Genomic DNA, 20824 nt, shown 5'->3' with positions numbered 1-20824 from the left:
GCTATGAAAAACAAGGCAAGACTGAGAAACTGTCACAGACCAGAGGAGACTGAGGGGACATGAAAACTAAATACAGTGTGGTATTTTTTTATTGGATCCTAGAATAGAAGGGGGACATTAATGAAAAAACTGGTGAAATCGTAATAAAATCTAGAATTCAGTTAATGGTAAAAATAAATAAATGAAGAAAATAAAAAAACTTCTGTGTAAAAAAAAGCAATTACAAATATATTCAAATATTTAATGGAAAACATGAACAAAATAAGGAAGCCCATGGGGAATCTCAGTACAAAAATGGGAACTATAAAACAAAACCAAATGAAAGTTTTAGAACTGAAAATTGTAATATTTGAACTGAAAACTTAACTAGGTGTGCTTAACATTTTATTTGATACTGTAAGAAAAAGATCAGTTAAACTAAAGTCAGGGCAATAGAAACTCTGCCAATGGAAGCACAGAAAGGAAAAAAAATCATACAAAATGAACAGGACATTAGTCAGCTATGGGACAATGTCAAATATATATGACATGATACAAAAATACATATACTATGCAAACACTAATCATAAGAAACGTGAAACCCCAATATTAAAAATGGATGAAATAGATTTCAGGAATATTGGCAGAGATCAAGAATGTTTTGTAGTAAGAGGTCCAATTTATCAAGAAGATATAACAATCCTGAATGTACATATGCTGAATATATATATGTCTGTGGTAGACAGGCTAAGTGTTCCCTGAAGATGTCCATATCCCAATCCCCAGAATTTGTGAATATGTACCTTACATGAGAAAGGAACTTTGCAGAACTGATTAAGTTAAGGATCTGGAGGTGGGGAGATTATCCTGGGTTATCTGGGTACCCAAAGTAAATACAGGGTTCTTATAAGAGAGAGTAGAGATAGGAGAGATCAGAGAATGAAACGTAATGTCAGAAGCAGAAGTCAGAGTCAGAGAGAGAGATTTAAAGATTCTACACTGCTGCCTTTGAAGATGGAGGAAGAAGGGGCTGCTGGCCAAAGGATGCACGTAGTCTCTAGAAGCTGGCAAAGACAGGGAAGTGGATTTTCCTCACAAGCCTTCAGAAGGAACTCAGATTGGTGTTATTTGTTTTAGCCCTCTAAGATCTATTTCAGAATTGTAACCTACAAGACTGTAAGATAATTTTACATGTTTTAAGACACTGTTTGTAGTAATTTGTTATAGCAGCAACAGGAAACTGACATAGCATCAAATAATAGAGATTGTAAAATAGGAAGCAAAAACTGAAGGAACCAAAGGGAGAAATAAATTCACAATTTATAGCTGGAGATTTTAAAATTTCTCTCTCAGTGATTGATAGAACAATAGGCATAAAGTCAGTAACTATATAGAAGACTGGAAAAACGCTATCAACCAACTTGATTTTAAGATTTTCTATGTATAACATCATGTCATCTACAAATAGTGACAGTTTTACTCTTCCTTTTCAGTTTGGATCCCTTTTATTTCTTTTTCTTGTCTGATTGCTATGGCTAGGACTTAAAACTATGATGAATAAAAGTGGCAAGAGTGGACATCCTTGTCTTGTTCCTGATCCTACAGGAAACTCTTTCAGCTTTTCACCATTGAGTATGATGTTAGCTGTGGGTTTGTCATATATGGCCTTTATTATGTTGAGGTATGTTCCCTCTATGCCCACTTTCTGGAGATGGTGATGATAACATAGATGTATAAATTTATTAAAACTCATTAAGCTGTATACACCTATTATCTGTGTATTTTACTGTATGTAAGTAATACCTTAATAAATTTTTAAGTACAAAAATAGTGATTGATTTCAGCACCTAAGTATTTTCTCTTCTTTTACTTTTTACATGTGGGGGCTTTGAATGTTGAAGGTGATCTTATACGGAATTAGTTTGCTTTCATTTAAAGGTTGTTATTTTTGATATAAATTATGAATGAAGTAAAATAAACCAAAGAAAAAAACGTGGCCTAGGAAAGGTCTATATTTGTATCAACATAAAAACACATGGACAAATATGAACAAATCTTACTATTAATGCTAGAGGCAGAGGTCAAATAGATAAATATTTTAGCCTATTGATCCTCAGAAATAAAATATACTCATTGGACCCCAGTAAATTCCTATTCTGCTCTCATTGTTATAACAGGTATACAGAGGTGAGAAATAGGCGGGTAAGAAAAAGGGTTTGGTGAGCTCTGAGATGATTACTGAGGTCCAGGTTGGTTTTCAGTTACCTTTTCTAAATCAAGTCTTCACTCCATTGACTGTGAAGGACCGTGACCTGAACCTGAGGTAATTGACGGAAATCAGGAGTAAAGCATTTAAAATTGAAAGGAGTTGTATTCTTATCTTTAAAGACAGTGAGCAGGAAGGCAGGCTGGTCCTAGGTGATGAAGAACTCTAAGAATCTATAGAAAGAGTTTTGGAAACTTTAAAGGAGAAAAAATGTAAATAAGTTGAACTCTGAAAACTACTGAAAGAAAGGAAAGAAAAAGTCATTTTTGTCCTCCATGACAATATACAAAAACTGATAACATAGTCAACAAATTTAGAAAATGGTGACTTACCTTTTCTCATTCAGATTTTAATAAATGTTTTTATGCATACCTACATAGTTTTATTGTATCAATAAATGTAATCAACTCAGTGGTTGTTTTTGTTGCATGTGTGTTTTATTTTCAGGCATGCTTTTCTCCCTCTTTTCTTGGCTCTCCTCAGCCCCATCTCCTTCACCACAGATCACCTCTCTCCATACCTAACATATATTAACAATCTAATATGTATCCTTTCATATTTTTCTCTGTTTTCATATAAATTTTTGTGTTGTTCGTGAATTTTTTTATTGATTTACAGAAATGAAATCCTATTATAAATGCTTTTTGGTATATTGTTTTTCTCGCTCTACTATATTTTGATGCTGGATATTCAGCCAAGTCAAGCTGATGTGGGCTTCATTCATTCTTTTCAATAACTGAAGAAGATGATGTATCATAATTTTTCAACCATTTTCCTAATGACATACATTGGATTTCATAGTCTTGTTTACCATTTTTGTTTATGTCACTATGAAAAATGTGGCTATCTTTATTTTTAATAAATAATGTAAGACTACTTTCCAAAGGGGTTTTACATTTCATGTTTTCACCAACAATATACACTTTTCTTCACATTCCTGTCAGCCAAATGTGTTATAGCTCCTTATCACATTTAAGCCTGATAGTTGTCTTCCAGAGTGTCAAGACCTATCATGGACCTGAAATTTTATGTTACTTGCAAGGTAACAGTTTATCTTGCCAAAATTTCCTGAATGCTAGCAGAAGACATGAGACACCTGGGTCAGAGGCAAAGAGCTTTATTACAACACAATGAAGAGAATAAGCATCATGTTAATGTCTGTTCCCCTTGCCCCCAAGTTTCTCGAGGTGATATGGAGGCGTGCTATGGACTTAATTGTGTCCTTCATTCGTGTATTGAAACCCTAACCACCACCACCACCACCACCACCACCCCCCGCCCCTGCATTGTGACTGTATCTGGAGATAGGGTCTTTAGGAGGTAATTAAGTTTTAATGAGGTCATGAGTTTGGTGCCCTAATGTGATAGGACTTAAAAGAAGAAGAAGAGCGATCTCTTTCGCTTTCCATCATGTGAGGATACTGTGAGAAGGTAGTCATCTACAAGCCAGGAAGAGAGCTCTCACCAGGAACTAAATCTTCTGGCACCTTGACCTTGGACTTCCCAGCTTCCAAAAGTGTGAGAAATGTATTTCTTAGGCTTAAGCCACCCAGTCTGTGATACTGTATTATGGCAGTATGAGCAGACTAAGCCAAAAAGCCCAGGCAGATACTGTGCACCCACTGCGTTTACATCCCAGTTGAGCAACCTCAATCTTTAGGAACCCAAAATGTTTACAATGGGCAGTGAAGTCTGGCCCTTGCTCCAAAGGTCATCATTATCTTTATTATACTGGACAGTAAACAAACTTGCCCTTTGCTCTGAAGCAAGACACTGTCTGTCTCTTCCAAGGCTGTTCTCTATACAAACATCCTTGAAAAGAATGTCTGGAACAAAAGGGCAATTTGCCTCGCTCTGAACTCCTGCAGAAATATCAACACCCAAAACAAAGTTGTCATGATTATATCTTATGACTTGGTCCTTCAACCTCTTTCTGTCTGTTTCACTCTTTATTCTGTCATACATTCAATATACTGTCTTTAACAGGTATCTAACTTTAAACTTATTGTACATGTTTAACACCTTTTGAGATGTCTCTCTCACAAGCTACGTCCTTACTCATTATCTCTACTTAACATAGCCTGTGAATTTTGCCTGTATCTCATACCTTGCTCTCAGTGTTTACTGTTTCTTTCGGTTTTCATCTATCCTGTTTTTTCCCTTATCTTCTATAGCAGAATTGAATATTTTTAGATAATATAGAAAATTCATATTACATATATGTTCAGAATTTTTAGAGGGGGGGTGAGGTATTAGAAAATTTATACTTCTGTTAGGTGCTGATAACTCATCATAGGGCAATGATACTTCTATAGGATTTTTTCCCAATTTCTGGAAGAGTGTCCACTTTTTTGTTCTTATAATACATTCCTTTTAAAGTGAACCAAATAATAAATTTTTAATACTTATGAGAGGTCATTTCAACCATCCTCTCTGGGAACAGTAAATTTTGCTAACCTTGATTATGGCCCCACTGACTGCCCTTACTAGGAGCTGAGACGCAGAGTTCACTATTTTACAAAGTCTAGAGATCTCTTTTCTATTTAGTTTTGAAACTAATTATGGAAGCAAGGAGTGGGAGATAAGGAATAATTTTCAGCAGAAATAGTTAATTTCATCATTTATTCATTGAGTATACATTCATTCAGTTATATAATGTACTAGGTACTCCAGGTTTATAGGAATAAGTAATACGTATGTCTACCTAAGGAAATTTATTGTCTGGTAAGGGATACATTACAAATAAATGGAATTTGTACTAGGCCTGTGATAGCAGAAAACAGAGAGTTGTTGCGTCTGCTTGGGAAGTCAGAGGTTTTACAAAATCTTGGCCTGGCCTTTAAGGATGAGAGTTTCACCGTGGAGGAAGTACTAGGTAGTGGCTTAGAGCACAGTGTTAGAAGCCTGATAGACTTGGCTATACCACTAACTAGTTATGTGATATTGACTAACTCATCTAACCTCTCAAAGATCATTTCCTCATTTATAAAATGGTGAAAATATCTATTTCATAATGCCATTTTGATAATTAATTGAAATGAAGCACTTAACATAGATCTTGGCATATAGCGAGCTCTAATTAAATTGTATTTGTTGCTGCTGTTGCTATTACTGTCTACTACTACTCTAATACAAGCACCCTCACCACCTCCTCTACCAAGCTCATTAAAAGTTTGCTTTCCAGATAAGACTACCAACACATGGAAGGCATGTAAGCATGAAACAGCATAGCATGGTTGAATGAGTGTATGTTGTGTGACATGGTTGGAACATGAAATATGTCTGAAAATATTCAAATATGATGAGGACTTGCTCTAAAGTAGATTCCAGTGTACATTACCAAGAGCAGACGGATGTAAGTGCTGATAGGGAGATAGAATCTATTGAACTTGTTGACTGAGAGATGAGTGAGGTCAAAAGGAATGATATGTAGGCATTAGGGTGACTCAGATTTCTGTGTGGTTTTTGTGATTTCCTTTAGCAAAATAGTGTGTAATGGACTAATGGTAGCTCCTGAGGGGACAAAAATGAGTTCATTTTTGGATATGTTGAATTTGAGTGTTTAGAGGATATTGTTGTGGAGGTATCTAGTAAGTGGTTGGATATGAGTCCAAAACTGTCCCATGTACAGGTAGTCACCTCTAATGTCTTATCACTAGATTCTAGCACTCCTTTGTGGTTTGGTATTAGAAGCCGTGGTTATGGATGAAATCCCTCACTGTAAAATGAGAAGGCTGAGAATTCAGCCACCCTACTAAAATCCAAAGAATGTCAAATTGGAATACACAAAAAAAGGAAACTGTTGTAGACATTCTTGAGAAATGTAAGGGACAGTTGGGTACATTCAGGGATAATTTGTGAAAGTGCAGGAGTGGGAAAACTTCTCTTGGTAGTTTGAGTTTATTTTATAGAGTATCCATAATGTCTTAAGACAAAGAAATTACATACATAAGTGAGACTGCACCTTGGATTTTCTTGTTTTATAAGGCTGTTGTCTAGTTTTAATATATGGGTGAGGCTGGCCTCATAGAATGAGTTGGCAAGTATTCCCTCCTCTTTAATATTCTAGAAGAGTTTGTATAGCATTGGTACTATTTCTTCTTTAAATATTTGTAGAATTCACCAGTGGAGCCATCTGGCCCTGGAGTTTACTTTATGGGGAGGTTTAAACTACCAATTTGATCTCTTTAATAAATATAATGCTATTCATGTTATGTTTCCTCTTGAGGGGGCTTTAATAGTTTGTGTCTTTCAAGAAATCTGTCCATTGATAAACATTGTCCAATTTAGTGGTATAAAGTTGTATGTAATATTCCCTTATTATTCTTTTAGTCTCTGTGTAATCCATAGTGATGCTTTTTCTCTTCTGATATTGATAATTCCTGATACCATTCTTGATTTTGGTAATTTGTGTCTTCTCTCCTTTTTGCCTGACCAGTCTGGTTAGAAGCTTATATATTTTATTGATCTTTTCAAAGAGCCAGTGTTTGGTTTCACTGATTATTTTTTCTCTATTTTCTGATTTTCTGTTTCATTGATTTTCACTTTGAGTTTTATTTCTTTTCTTTTGCTTACTTTGGGTTTAATTTGCTCTTATTTTTTCTAGTTTTTTTAAGGTGGAAGCTGAAATCATTGATATGAGACCTTTTTTCTTTCCCACTAATATAGGTGTTTAGTGCTAGAAATTTCCTTCTAAGTACTACATTAACTGCCATTCCACAAATTTTTATATGTCGTGGTTTCATTTGTATTCAGTTCAAAATACTTCCTAATTTTTTTTCTCAGACCCATGGGTTTACTTAGAAGTATACTATTTCGTTTTCATATTTCGGGAATTAAAAAAAAACTTTCTGTTACTGATTTCTAATTTAATTCCATTGTTGTCAGAAAATATACCTTTATATGATTGGAATTAACTAAATTTATTGCAGCTTGGTTTTTGGCTCATAATGTGCTCTATCTTTGTAAATGTATATTCTACTGTTGTTGGATGGAGTGTTCTATAGGTGTCAGTTCATGTTCAGTGTTCTTGTTCAAGTATTCTATATCCTTACTGATGTGCCATCTACTTGCTTTATCAATTATTGAAAGGGAAATGTTGAAATCTGTTTATAATTGTGGATTTGTGTATTTCTTGTTTCGGTTCTTTCAGTTTCTGCTTCGTATATTTTTTAAGCTCTATTATTCAGTTCAGAAACCATTAGGATAATTATGACCTCTTGATGAAATGATCTGTTATTATTATGAAATGACCCTCTTTATTCCTATTAATGTTTTTTTGCTCTAAAATCTACTTTGTCCAATTTGATGTCTTTTACCAATAATTCTATCATTTGTGTCATTTGATTAATTAATTTCTCTCCTCATTATGGGTTATATTTTCCTGATTTTTTTTCAGGCCTGGTAATTTATGAATTGAGTACCAGCTGTGGTGAATTTTACCCTGTTGTGTGGTGGATATTTTTGTATGCTATAAATATTTTAATCCGTTTTTCTGAGATACAATTACGTACCTTGGAAATGGTTTGATCTATGTGGATCTTGCTGTTAAGGTTTGTTAGGCAGGACCAGAGCAGCATTTAGCCTAGGGCTAATATTTCCCCCTCTACTGAGGCAAAACCCTTCTGAGTACTGTAACCAGTGCTCGATGAATTATGAGATTGTTTTTTGCTCTGGTTGTGTGGGCTCTGCATATTGTTCCCTGTAATTTAGGGGAATGATTCTTTTACTGGTCTCAGGTTGTTTTCTTAAGCTGATCAGATCTCACCTGAAGACTGCAGATCTCAGGAGCTCTGCTACTTTTCAGCTTTCTCCAATCTGCTACTCTATCTTGCAGTTTTAGCCCTCTTGATCTCATAGTACTTCAAGCTGTTTTCTCTATTCCGAGAGACCACTATGTTCCTGCCTGCTCTGGGGCTTGCAGAGTCTTCTCTGGCAGAGAGCTGGGGCAGTAGGTGGTGTCACCACTTTTTTTTCCTGTCTCTCAGAGATCACTGTCTTTCACTGCTTGGTGTTTCATCTCTTAAAAACAATTTTTTCCACATATTCTATCTGTTTTAAATATTTTTTGTGTACAAGGGTAAATCCAGTCCCTGTTACTCCATCTTGGTCAGAAGTTGAAATATGCTGACCCTTGAATTTAATTTTTTTTTTAAATGCTGTGTTGTAGTTTTCCTTTTCATTTTTCTGTCCCTTTTTGCTTTGTGCTATGTTTGTGTTCATGTGTTCCCAGAATCTTAGACTGTATGTAGTTTGTGAGGTTGGGCTGACTCTCCATCCATCAGTCAGTGTCTTCCATGTTCCTGGCACCATGTTTGGTATGTGAATAGAAAGATGACTAACACCAGTGGCCTAATCTCAAAAAGCTCCAGGAAGTAGGAACTCCAATCTAGTGAGGGTGTGCAGTGTTATTGAGTTATGCAGTGAAATCCTGTTAACCCTCAAAGCTTATTTAAATAGCACTCATAATGTTTTCTGTAATATAGGTCCTTTAAAAATTAGCTTTTTGGAAGATTGTATCTGAAGCTGAATATGAGCACAGTATTTAGTTTCATACTCTAATGTGGAAGCAAATAAGAACCTATACTAGTCATTTATAATTGACTCTAGCTAAACAAGATGAGTACTTAATAGGAGGAAGAAAGCTAAAAAAAATAAAGTGGAAAAGTATTTCCCTCTAATTAGGAAGAAAATGTCCTGATTTTAGCATCAAGTTCTAATGTAACTTTTTCCTTTTCCTTTTGCTTTTTATTTCTGTCCTCTGTTGTGTTTGAAGAACAAAAGTAAATTTCTTGAAGATAAAGGTTTTCCCTTTAATTAGTTTAAATAGGTTAGTCACCAGAGAATCTTCCAATGACTAAACCATGTTGTATCTGCTACAAAGAGATAAGTAGTCTAGGTACAGGCTGATATTACTCTAATTTGATGATTTGGTTCCTGTATGTAGGGAGGGCGTTTGATACCAATCTGAGATTGAGATTGAGTTCCTAAAGTAAGAATTGGCATTGAGAAGATAGTTTGTGTCCATTGCTTGTTTTAAAAGTATATATTATAGAATATTCCAGCACATTTAAAATTAGGTGGTTTTTTATTAGTGCTGATTTAAATTTAACTCTTTGTTCAGGAATAGAAAGCTCATGACTTTAGAGAGTCAGTGTGCAGAATAATAGCTAAAAACACTTTGTAACTTGAATTCAGTGACAATAGCATGTCATTCTCACAAGTTTCTGAGAACTAGGAATCTTTCCAATCTAAATGGAAAAATTATAAGGTATTATTTATATTACCATTTCCTCATATCATACATGTGAGGAAAATTAACTATAAATATTTTTAAAGAAAAAATAATATGGATATTGTTAGCATAAAAAATGCAAAAGTGATTTTGGGAATAGAAAGTTAGGCAGACTGGTATTAAACCATTTTGGGGAGAAAATAGCTGAAGTAGAGAAATGTCTTTTTTGACCTTTTTCTAATCTTGAATATAGATTAATGCATAAATTAATGCATGTTTATGTTTAATTTACCTCATTAATAAAATGAAGGGTATTGGTCTAATGATTGTTTTCTCAAGGCATTTGAATTAAACAAAACTCTTTACTGGATAAAGGTAATAAAAACTTGATAAGGTACCAGACTGTATATTTTTTAGTAACATTTTTACTACTCCAAAGTATTTAAAATTTTCTTTTTACAATTTCAAGGTAATTTCTGTATCTCTATACTAAAATCATATGGAACACTTTCACATCTTGTTCATGATAAAACTGACATTGTGACTTTATTTTTATTATATTTTTATCTTAAAAGGTACCTCCAAATCCAAATGTCTCTATTTTAATTCAGGTACTTATCTAAGTTTATTCTACTCTTTTTCTGAAAATTTAATACTTAGCTCTTTATATACTGTTACGAAAAATAAAGTAAGATGCATTTATGTTGCTTATTATTCTTCCTTATTAACCTTTGGTGGTGTATCTGGGTTCTTCTTTCAAAAAATCAGATTAGAGATATAGTTTAAATTTTAAAAAATCTAAAAATTAGTTGGCTGATGGATAAATACCTTCTTTGTTCTGCTTATTCATTACTATATTTGGCTTTTGACTCGTTAGGATATATACTAAATGTTAGTTCAATAAGAGGTGGCTTTATGATACATCATTTAGAATGCAAATTATTTTTAAGCTGAAGAATATTGAAAATAAAACAGAACCAACTGAGTCTGAATTATTTACAGGCCAAGGGCTTAAAGGTGCACTACTCCAGCACAAATATTAAATTATGAAATGGGAATTTCAGTTTGCCATAAATCTGTCTGCCATAGCAGCTTAAAATAAAATAGTTTTACCCATCTAAAGCAACATCAATTTGCCAGTCATTGCTTTATGTATCAAAGAGCGTTCTGTGAAAATATCAATATCATTGGTTAATATAAATGAAATTAATTTTTAAAGCTGGGCTAAAGGTTGACATCTGAAAAATTGCATTACTTTGCAGAAGAGAAATTTCTGTCTTCTAGTGAAATTTCAGGTCATGAGGGCAAGTAATTTTCACAGTCTTCAATGGGAGCCAGTGAAATATGAACTTCATTGTCACCTAGCCCCAAAGCGATAAGATAGAATGAGCTGATACATCATTTGCTGTGGTTTTATCATCTCCCTCAGTAATTGGAAGAGAAAACCTAAGAGTGTATGTGTTTGTATGCTCCCCTCTTGCTCCTCCCAGCTGCCCCATCATCCACTCCCAGGCTAAAACCACTTTAGCCCAATCAATACAGAGGTCACATAGCATTTTATTTATATATTTAAAATTTTTCATACTGACTAAGCTGCCAAATAGAACATTAGAGTAATGAATATGTTTAATTGAATTTGTCACCCATGAAAATGCTAAGGAGAATACTGTACTGCATCATAGAACTAGTAAGCAGAAGGAGGAAATTTACTATATAGATGAAAAATATCAAATGACTCATAATTAATTTTAAAGGTAATTTTCTTTGTATTCATAACTTTTATACTTTTGTTGTCACTGTTCTGTTCTTTTCCAAGTTTGGGGACATTCTATGTGTTCATGGATATATATTAAATAACAAAATAACCATCTTAAAATTTCTATCAGAGTCAAGTATATGCCATTTTTCAATTCGAAAAGACCTCTAATTTTTGTTTTAAGAATATATCTTTATAAACTTTACTAACATTTATATAGTTGATGATGAAGTACATCCTTAAACCAACTGGAATTCAGTATTAGAATAAATTTAATGCTATGCTTTGGTATCAAGTTTCAGAGAAAATTACATGCAGCAAAATCCAAAAACTATGTCAATACTAGAGTGGTACAAATTTAAAATACTCGATTAAAATTACTTTAAACTATTTTGGTAAAATTGCAATTATCGTAAATAAAACATATTTGCACATGTATTTAGTGGTGAGTTGATAGACTATTTTTAGACTAGTGTCTATGTTTTAACATGTGTTTTCATTTTAAATATATTTCAAATATTTACTGTTTTCCCATATTAAGGTATAATCCTTACGACTAATTTATAATTATGTTCCATGAAAATGGGATATGAATATTTTCTACCTGTGGTATCATTATTTAACTGATGGCATGATTAGTTTATATTTTGTATGCTGAGTTTAAAATGTTTTTCTTGATGTTAAATATATATCCATATGCTTTGGAAATGGTTTTGTTATGAAATTTTAAGTACTATTGTTTGTATATTTTTTCTAATTTTACTTTTATTATTGAATTCTTCAGAAATCAGTGTGGAATTCTCTGAAAGAGTAAAACGTTTCCAAAAATTGGTGAATATTTGGGACTAAGATATGCAGTGCTAGCTGTAAAGATTAAGAATAGTGTTTTTAAAAACACTTTTTATTGATTCTATATGTGCAGACTCCCATGTAAATATTTCTTATTTTTGAGGTTAAAACATTCGATCACTTTTTAATATCTTTCCCTTTAAAAAGAATTTGAAAGCATTTTATATTTATTGAGGGTGGATTTTGAAAACAAAACCTTTTTTTACTTAAGTGGAACAAATATGGCTATATTTTCAGAGACTATTTTAAATCTATTTTTTGAACATACCTGATATTCAGTAAATAAGAGTATCTTGCAGTTGGGCAATAAATGCAGGAATGCAGGTTTCTTTTTTATTCTTTCATGAGGATGAGAAAGCAGAAGAAAGTGTTATTTGGATAAATTTGTTAGCTTTTCAAAATGAATGGTTAAAGGTGAAAAATACTTTGCTTTCAAGCCAATTAATGCAACAGGGTGAAGAAATTTTCCCATGTATCCATAGTATACTATTTGAAGTGTAGAATAAAAACTGTGTACTATTCAGGCAAAATAATAAATCCTTTTTCAGAGTCACAATTTTCAGATAAAAATTTTAAAGAAAATATGTTTGATATTTTTAATGTAAAGAAATAGTATATATGCTTTTATATGTGTGTGAGTATATATATATGTATATATTAAATACTGATTTCTTTTTTCCCTCTCTACAACCTTATGTCAACATTTAACCAATAAACTATCTTTGTTCAAACAAATTATTAAAATATGACAGTTGAATTCACTAATAATAATACTAACGATATGAAAACAAGGTGGTAAACATTCAAAGAGAGTGCTGAGGGCTTTAGCTTTCAAGCTATTCAAGACTTGTGGTCATAACTGCAGAGCAATGGTAATGATACGGTTTCCATAGCAACTGATTCATTGGAGGGCTAGACCTCTGTCTAGGGTGCTGTCAGTGTATGTAGAGTTTCAGTGAACAGAAAGTCCCAAAGAAGGGTCTGCTTCTACCTAATCCAGTTTTAATTGAACTCTAGAGACTTTGAAGTGAAGCCTCAGACCAGGAATATACCAGTCCAATAAGAAATAAACCTCTTGCTGAGCTAGGCCTCAGCTGCTTTTCAGTACTGACACCTTTTCCTAATGAATACTTAAAAGAAATGTTATTATATCAATTTCAGCTAGTAGTTCTGTTAGTTAAGAGATTCTTTGTTTCTATTTTAAATCCCACTATCTTGACCATAGGTGTAGAATTTCATTTGTTACTTTTTTTTTAAGTCAGTCTAATTTTTTTTGTGTAAGATTTTAAATTTTGATAGCTTTGGCAATTTTAAATAATTTTCTGTCTCTCCTCCTGTTTCTTTTCGTCTATGTTTTAAAACACTACTTTACCTGCTTATATTTAACTCTGATTGCACAAGGTCATACATTCAGTATGATACCATTGATATCAGGTTTGAAAACATGTAGAACAATTCTGGATATCATTTGTGGATGTATATGTACTAATAGTATAAAAACTTACATGGGAATGATAAACTTCAAAACACGGATAGTGATTGGCTCTGATGAAGGAGGAAAATGGTATCAGAAAGGGTTATATATGGGAATTTCAACATTATCTGTAATGCTTTATGAGTTTTTAAAATATATAGGACAGTGTGGCAAAATGTTAGGATTTTCTAAGGTTCAGTAATGGGTACATGGGGCTTATGTCATTTTCTGTAGTTTTGTGTATGTTTGACATTTGGTAATAAAACAAATTTTAAAGGACCATACCACTTGCTATATTTCAAGTATATTTTTAAAATAACTATACTGCTTAAAGGAATGGGATATAACTTGAACTTTTTGATTGATTGAAAAACTATTACATGAAAAATCTTGTAACAGTGTTTTAGTATACTTCTGCTAGTAATTGAAATAGTCTAGAAAATAATTAAATCTTTAGTTGCATGACCATGATCTTGCAATGATTGGCATCACCATTATGAGCAACAATACTTGTTATATAGCTTTTTAGTATATAAGAGGTAGAATTTTCAGACCAGTGTGTGATATTTTTAGCATATGACAGAGCTTAAAGACTAATGCTTTGTTGTTTATTTTTGTTTGATTTTCCTCTTTCACTTTTAACACAAGTACAGGAAAACAAATGTAGTTGATTAAAATTTCTGATGAGTTGAGTTCTAGTTTAACAAACATTTAAACCCTTTTTTAGAAATGTGACAATGTAGTATATAAGTAAGCTCTGGACATTTGGATTAGAAAACCTGGGAGGAGGCCAGACTTTGCCACTAACTTCCCAAGGGACTTTGTATTAAGTATTTATCTTGTTTAAGTCTCATTTTCCTTATTAATAGTTGGATAGATTGGGCTACAAGTGTTACAGAACATGTATTGGATTCTCTACTACTTGATAAGTTAAGTATGGCAAACTCTAATACCAATGGAAACTAGACAGATAGTAAATGAGTGAATGAGTGGAGACTGTTTCAAAACAGAGACTGCATGCCAGTTGTACTATGTGGCATATATAGATCTAGGTTTGACAGATGCTCCAGTTTTTCCTGAGAAACCAGAGATCTGAATATTTATGTAAATAACCATTTTCTCAAGTATTTTCAACTATTTGAAATTTTGGGAAAATACCATACGGCCCCCCCAAAAATTAATGTGGGTCATATATGGAATTCTGGTTGCCATTCATTGATTCATTTAATCATTCCAAAACATCTACTTTGTCAGACCTTGTTCTAGAAGATGGAAATAGAGTGCATTCAAAGCCTTTGGTCTAATAGAACTTAGATTGTAGTATTCTAGTGCTGAAGAGAGGCAATAGACAAGCAAGGAAATCTTGTAATTTCTGGTGGTAAGTGTTATGAAGGAAATCTGATGAGTTTGGGGTGGGATGAGGCAGTAGTGGCAGAAGTGGGGTTTAGATCCTGTGGCTTCTCTAAGGAGGTGACATTTGGGCAGAAACGTGACTGTGAGGATGAGCCAGCCATATGAAGATCTGGGAGAAGAACATTCCAAGCAGAGGAGAAAGCAAGTATAACGGCCCCGAGGAAGAATGAGTTGGGCTCATCAGACAGTCCCAGATATAAGTCTTTATAAACAGTTATAAAGAGCTTCAGAGTTTATTATGCACGTAATGCAGAGCCATTGGATGGTATTAAATATACGAGTATATGATCTGATTTATACTTAAAAAGTTTTTTTTTTTTTTGGCTCTTCTGGTCATAGTAGATTCTCCAGGTAAGATTAGAAGGAGAGAGACCAGTCAGGAGACCACTGCAGACTCTGAAGCCTTGGAGCTACTGGTTGTGATCGGAGAAAGGGGTGCATGTGACCTCTGGTTTAAAAAACTATTTGAGAGTAGAACCGATATTTTTTCCTCTCTTTGTCTCCTAATTTCTCTTGATCTTACTTACATAGGTATTGATTGTATGAAAGAGATAGTAGGATTTTCTCTATCACCTGTTTTAAAGCTGAAAGTGTGATTAGTTATTTGGGACTTTGAATTGTTGTCTTGTTTTTTCAAAAAACACCGAGCCTAAGAATTGTACCCAGTCTTTCATTTCTAGATTTTGTGATACCAGAAATAGAATAATTTCTGTAGAAAAATCTAAATACATATTTGGTGAGTTAAATAATGTTGCTCTCTTTTTTTTTTTTCCAAAAAAAAACCCCCTGTATTTTGCATTGAGGAATGTAGTTGTTTTACAATTAAGATCTAGAAAATGGAAATCAAAAATGAACATTTACGTAGGATACATTCTTACTATTCATTATTTTTCCTCTCTTTGCTTATCCTGTCTTTGTCCTTACAATGCAATATCATAATCAAATGTCATTTTATTTGTATTTTTTAATGGTGGTTACTTTTGAGAAATTTATCTAAGTTGTTTAACTAAATTTGCTGTCACGGATTTTCATCAGTGTTTGATAGCAAATACATCTCATTTTCTTCATTAATATTCTGTGAAGTACTAGTGTGGAGAAATTCCAGTTCTGGTTTTCATTTAACACCTTCATAATTAAGCTTTTGAAATGAACTTTTTAAAAAACAAAACTTGAATAACAAAGCAACAAAGTGGCTTAGGACTAAAGACAGGATTACTTTGAGTTGGCAAAGATTCTAAGCCATTGCGTCTGTCACATGGGATGACAAGAATTGTAACAAGTCACTCTGACAACCTCCTACTCCATAGAGAGATTATGCTGAGTTCATTCGCAGGTTTGTGTTTAGCCTAGCTGACAAGATGATACTTAACCTCTCATACAGTCAGTCTTTGTGCTTTCTGAATGAGTGACTGTTGCCTTAACAGTGACCTTATAAGTGTGATTTTTTGAAGTTATGATCTTAAATTTGTAATTTTAAAGTATGTAAAAAGTATTTCTGGATATGTTATTATCATATTATATGAAACTGAATTTTATATGTCATCTGTAAGCATGTAGGACATTCTTTTCAGGTCTTCTTTTTAAGGGTTGTCTAAAATTTTGCTTTCTATAATATGACTCAAAAATCAATCAATCAGTAATGCAATATGTATTTCCTGAAAAGCAGTAGACTACATCATTGCTTTAAAAGGCCCCCAAATATATTTATAAATAGATGTGTTACAATTTTGTTCTGCTTTTTCATTTAAACATCATTTTTCATGAATTGCAATCTGTTTTCTTAGTCACCCTCCAAATTATTTCAATAACTATTCAGTTCTTAGAAATTATTTTTCTTAATAAGGACTTTTCTGTTTTAATTGGGGGGAAGAACAAAAAAATTCTATTGTTACTTACTCTGGATTCTTTTTTTCCTCACTAGATCCTGGCATATACAGAAGGGCTGCATGGAAAATGGCTGTTCACAGAGATACGATCGATCTTTTCTCGTCGTTATCTTTTGCAAAATACAGCCCTGGAGATCTTTATGGCAAACAGAGGTAATATGTTGCAGACGTATATTGTTACAAAGCTAACCTCCATCTCCTTAAGATTTCATTTTGAACATACCATATTGTTTCCATTTAGACAGAATTTTGTAGCCCACTCTCTGTCCTACTGACCTCTTTTTGAACCACGTGCATCTTCATGGTTTTTCCCCCTTTGGTCACTCTTAGAAATATCTGTAGTAATTTATTTTTCTGGCCAAATCACAAATTAGTGCAGTGCTTTATAAATATGGGGGATAACTACCCATTTAATCAGTCGTAGAGTTTTCATATTGCTCTGATGCTTAAACTCCTTCTGGAAGGTGGTTGCATTTCAAGAGGGGAGAGGGTAATCAAATGATTCATACATTTATTTAATTTTTTGTCTAATCTATTGCCATTTATAAAGGGACCATCAGAAAATGGTACTGAACTGTCCTGGTTGCTTTGTATTACATCATTCTTGAAAGAACTAAAATTCAATTTGTGGGTTTAGAATTGAACTTGGTGAAATTCATTAAGACAAAAAAGAGAGACAAGGTGAACTTGAAGGAAAAGCATCGTTGGGTATGAGTGGAGGTGTACAAGGGAGAATATGTAAAACCTTGTGATTTATTGTACATACTCATTTCATTTAAATAGATTTAAGTTTTCTTATTTTCTCTTTCTATAATCCACAAGTTATCATTTAAAAAATCTACACATAATGTATATTCCATACATACTTTCTTTTTTAATGAAATCATGTATTTTAGGGAATGCAGATTTCTTTAGGAAAAGGTGTTTTTCCCTTCCATATTTGGTCTTCTCCCACACACATACCTTTTTTTCTAATGTAAACATTATTCCTCCAGGCAAATAATCAAGTGAATGTTTCACACTTTAGTTCAGTCTGCATTCTTGCTGTCCCAAAGGGGTTTCAACCTTACAATATTTATTACTTGCTCATCTTCATTTATTTTCCTTCTTTGAAATTTCTCATGCATCCTTGCTTTGTATCTTTGTGTGTTTTTCTATTGCCTTTCCCTCATGGCCTTGGTCACCTGCCATAACCTGAGTTTTTCCTTTTTTTTCCCCCTGTATTCAATGTAATAGTGGATATGTAAGAAAGGTTTATTAAAAAGTTATGTTGGATATGTATATGACAGTTCTAAATATATTTTAGGTGTTTAGTGAATGATCATATAATTATTTACCTAAAACATGTTATAAAGCCTGTGTTTAAAAATTGCACTAACACTGATAAAATTTTTTGGCTCATAGTATTTTTTTAGGCTAGGTAGAGAAGAAGGATCATCTTCTAGATGAGTACTTGTAGATTATTTATGGTTCTGATACAGAAGTTAATATAATTAAAATTTCAAGACTAACCAAATTAATATCTTCTAAATTCTCTGTCATGATTTTATGACTTTGTTATTTTCATATTTTTTAAGAAGGATAAAAATTTATAGATGACTGTCATAAATTAACATTTGTATGCTGAATATATTTATATATATGATGTACATTTATTGATATTCTCAAAATGTGTAATTATTGAGATAGAAATGATTAAAAAACATTTAAATTGATTATTGACCAGAGAGGAAAAATTTTTCTTCAGGTCACACATTGTTCTGGATTATAGGAACATACAAAGCATAAACATATAAGGATTGTAAAGAGAATATTTTTTTAAGCTGTTGATGATTAGTAGTAAGTACAGCTGACAGTTTATTAGCTGTATATGTAGACTTTTGGGTATTAGATTGTTAAATATATAATCTTAAAAATTTAAAGGTCTTTATAGAAATTCACAGATATATTTTTAACTTGCTAAAATTCAATTTTGCAAATTTGAAGTTGTAACAAGATAAAATCTCAACTTCATGTCACATTAATGCAACAATAGTTGTTATTAGTTCTGACAGTATTTAGAGAAGGAACTGTTTGTGGTAGTTCATGAGTAAAATGAGTATCATCACCGGCATATTAATGCTAAAACTTGATATATACTATAATAAAAGTAATACAGTAAGAATTCTATTTAAAAGATACCTGAACTAAGAGTAAACATTTTATTGGACTAAGAAGTCAGTTTTCCAGAAAGAAAATCATATTTCATTCTAACTTTTAAAAATTATTTTTCCTAGTTGCTATAATGTTCAACTTCCCAGACCCTGCAACAGTAAAGAAAGTGGTTAACTATCTACCTCGTGTTGGTATTGGAACCAGTTTTGGATTGCTTCAAACCAGGTGCTGTTTTATATGTGAAAAATATGGAAAATAATCTGTATTAATATTTGTTCTAATTTGTTTTGAAATGCATGACCTTCTGTTTTATGCTTCATTGTAAATGATGATTATTAGTGTACTGTTTTGAGTCAACTGAACTTCTGTTTGAAGAAACTAGAAAAAGAGGAACAAATGTAAATTAAACTAATCTGAAAAAAAAAAAAACAAAGGCAGAACATCAATGAAAAGGAAAACAAAAACAATAAAGAAAAATCAATGCAATGAAAAATTGTTTCTCTGAAAAGATTAATAAGTGTAATAAATATCTATACCAGACTTATGAAAAAAAGACACAAATTGCCAATATCAGAATGAAAGAAGGGGTATCACTACAGATCCTATAGATATTTTAAAAAAATAAGGAAATATTATGAATAAATTTATGCCACTTAGGCAACTTAGATGAAATGGGCAGATTCCATGAAAGAGACAAACTGTCAAATCTCACTAACGAAAATGGATAACTTTAATAACTCTACAGAGGAAATTGAATTCGTAGCTTAAAATCTTCTAACAGAAAATTCCTAGCTCAAATGGTTTCACTGGCAAATTCTATCAAATGTTTAATGAAGAAGTAATATAATTTCTGGGAAAACTCTTACAGATAATAGAAAAGAAGGATAAGTTTCCCAAGTAATTCTGTGAGGCCAGCATTACCTGAATTCCAAATGCACAAAAAGGCATTACCAGAAAAGGAAACTAAAGACCATCTTGCTTGAAAAGGAAGAAATAAAACTGTCTTTATCAGTATATATACATGACTTAATGTGAAATTACCAGGGAAACTGCAAAATTTTTAAAAAGAAAAAAAGCTATTAGAACTCATAAACAACAAATGTAAAATAGATAGGTAGTGGGAAGCAGCTGCATAGCACAGGGAGATCAGCTCAGTGCTTTGTGACCACTTAGAAGGGTGGGATAGGAAGGGTGGGAGGGAGATGCAAGAGGGAGCGGATATGGGGATATATGTATACATATAGCTGATGCACTTAGTTATACAGCAGAAACTAACACAACATTGTAAAGCAATTATACTCCAATAAAGATGTTAAATATATACATATATAAATAAATAAATAAATAGGGGAAAAAACCCTCATAAAAGAATTTAGCTATTTCATAGCATACATAATTTTATTCCTGTATACTAGCAATGAACAATTGGAAATTGGAACTAAAGTACTGCTTAAATAGTATCAAAAATTTAAATAACTGTGGATATATTTGAAAATATATTCTTAAGACTTGTTCACTGAAAACTATAAACACTGTTTAGGAAAATGAAAGAAACCTAAAAATGGAAAGTTGTACTATACCATGTTCATGAACTGCAAGACTCGATATAAGTAAGATGTTAGTTCTCTCCAAACAGATCTATAGGTTCAAAGCAATCCTATCCAAAATCCTAAAAGGCTCTTTTGAAGAAATTGACAAGCTGATTGTAAAATTTAAATGGAAATGCAAATATCTAGAATTGCTAAGACAATTTTGAAAAAGAAAAAGTTGGAGGACTTTATCTGATTTTGACTTAATATAAAATTACATTAAC

The 20824-nt window shown here is 32.6% G+C and overlaps 1 protein-coding gene across 4 annotated transcripts in view; it reads left to right on the top strand.

Moving 5' to 3' along the window:
• Positions 1–20824, top strand: part of LRBA (LPS responsive beige-like anchor protein) — a 745100-nt gene that overhangs the window by 501815 nt on the left and 222461 nt on the right. For all 4 annotated transcript variants that reach the window (XM_036852028.1, XM_036852030.1, XM_036852029.1 and 1 more), the window contains exons 41-42: positions 16893–17010; positions 19134–19236. In XM_036852028.1, coding sequence (XP_036707923.1) covers positions 16893–17010; positions 19134–19236 — 221 coding nt within the window. The remainder of the gene's footprint in view (positions 1–16892; positions 17011–19133; positions 19237–20824) is intronic.

The sequence above is a fragment of the Balaenoptera musculus genome, chromosome 5 (genome assembly GCF_009873245.2).
Source record: "Balaenoptera musculus isolate JJ_BM4_2016_0621 chromosome 5, mBalMus1.pri.v3, whole genome shotgun sequence".
Taxonomy (NCBI): domain Eukaryota; kingdom Metazoa; phylum Chordata; class Mammalia; order Artiodactyla; family Balaenopteridae; genus Balaenoptera; species Balaenoptera musculus.
The sequence above is the reverse complement of the archived record's forward strand: the minus strand, read 5'-3'. Positions and strand labels throughout refer to the sequence as shown.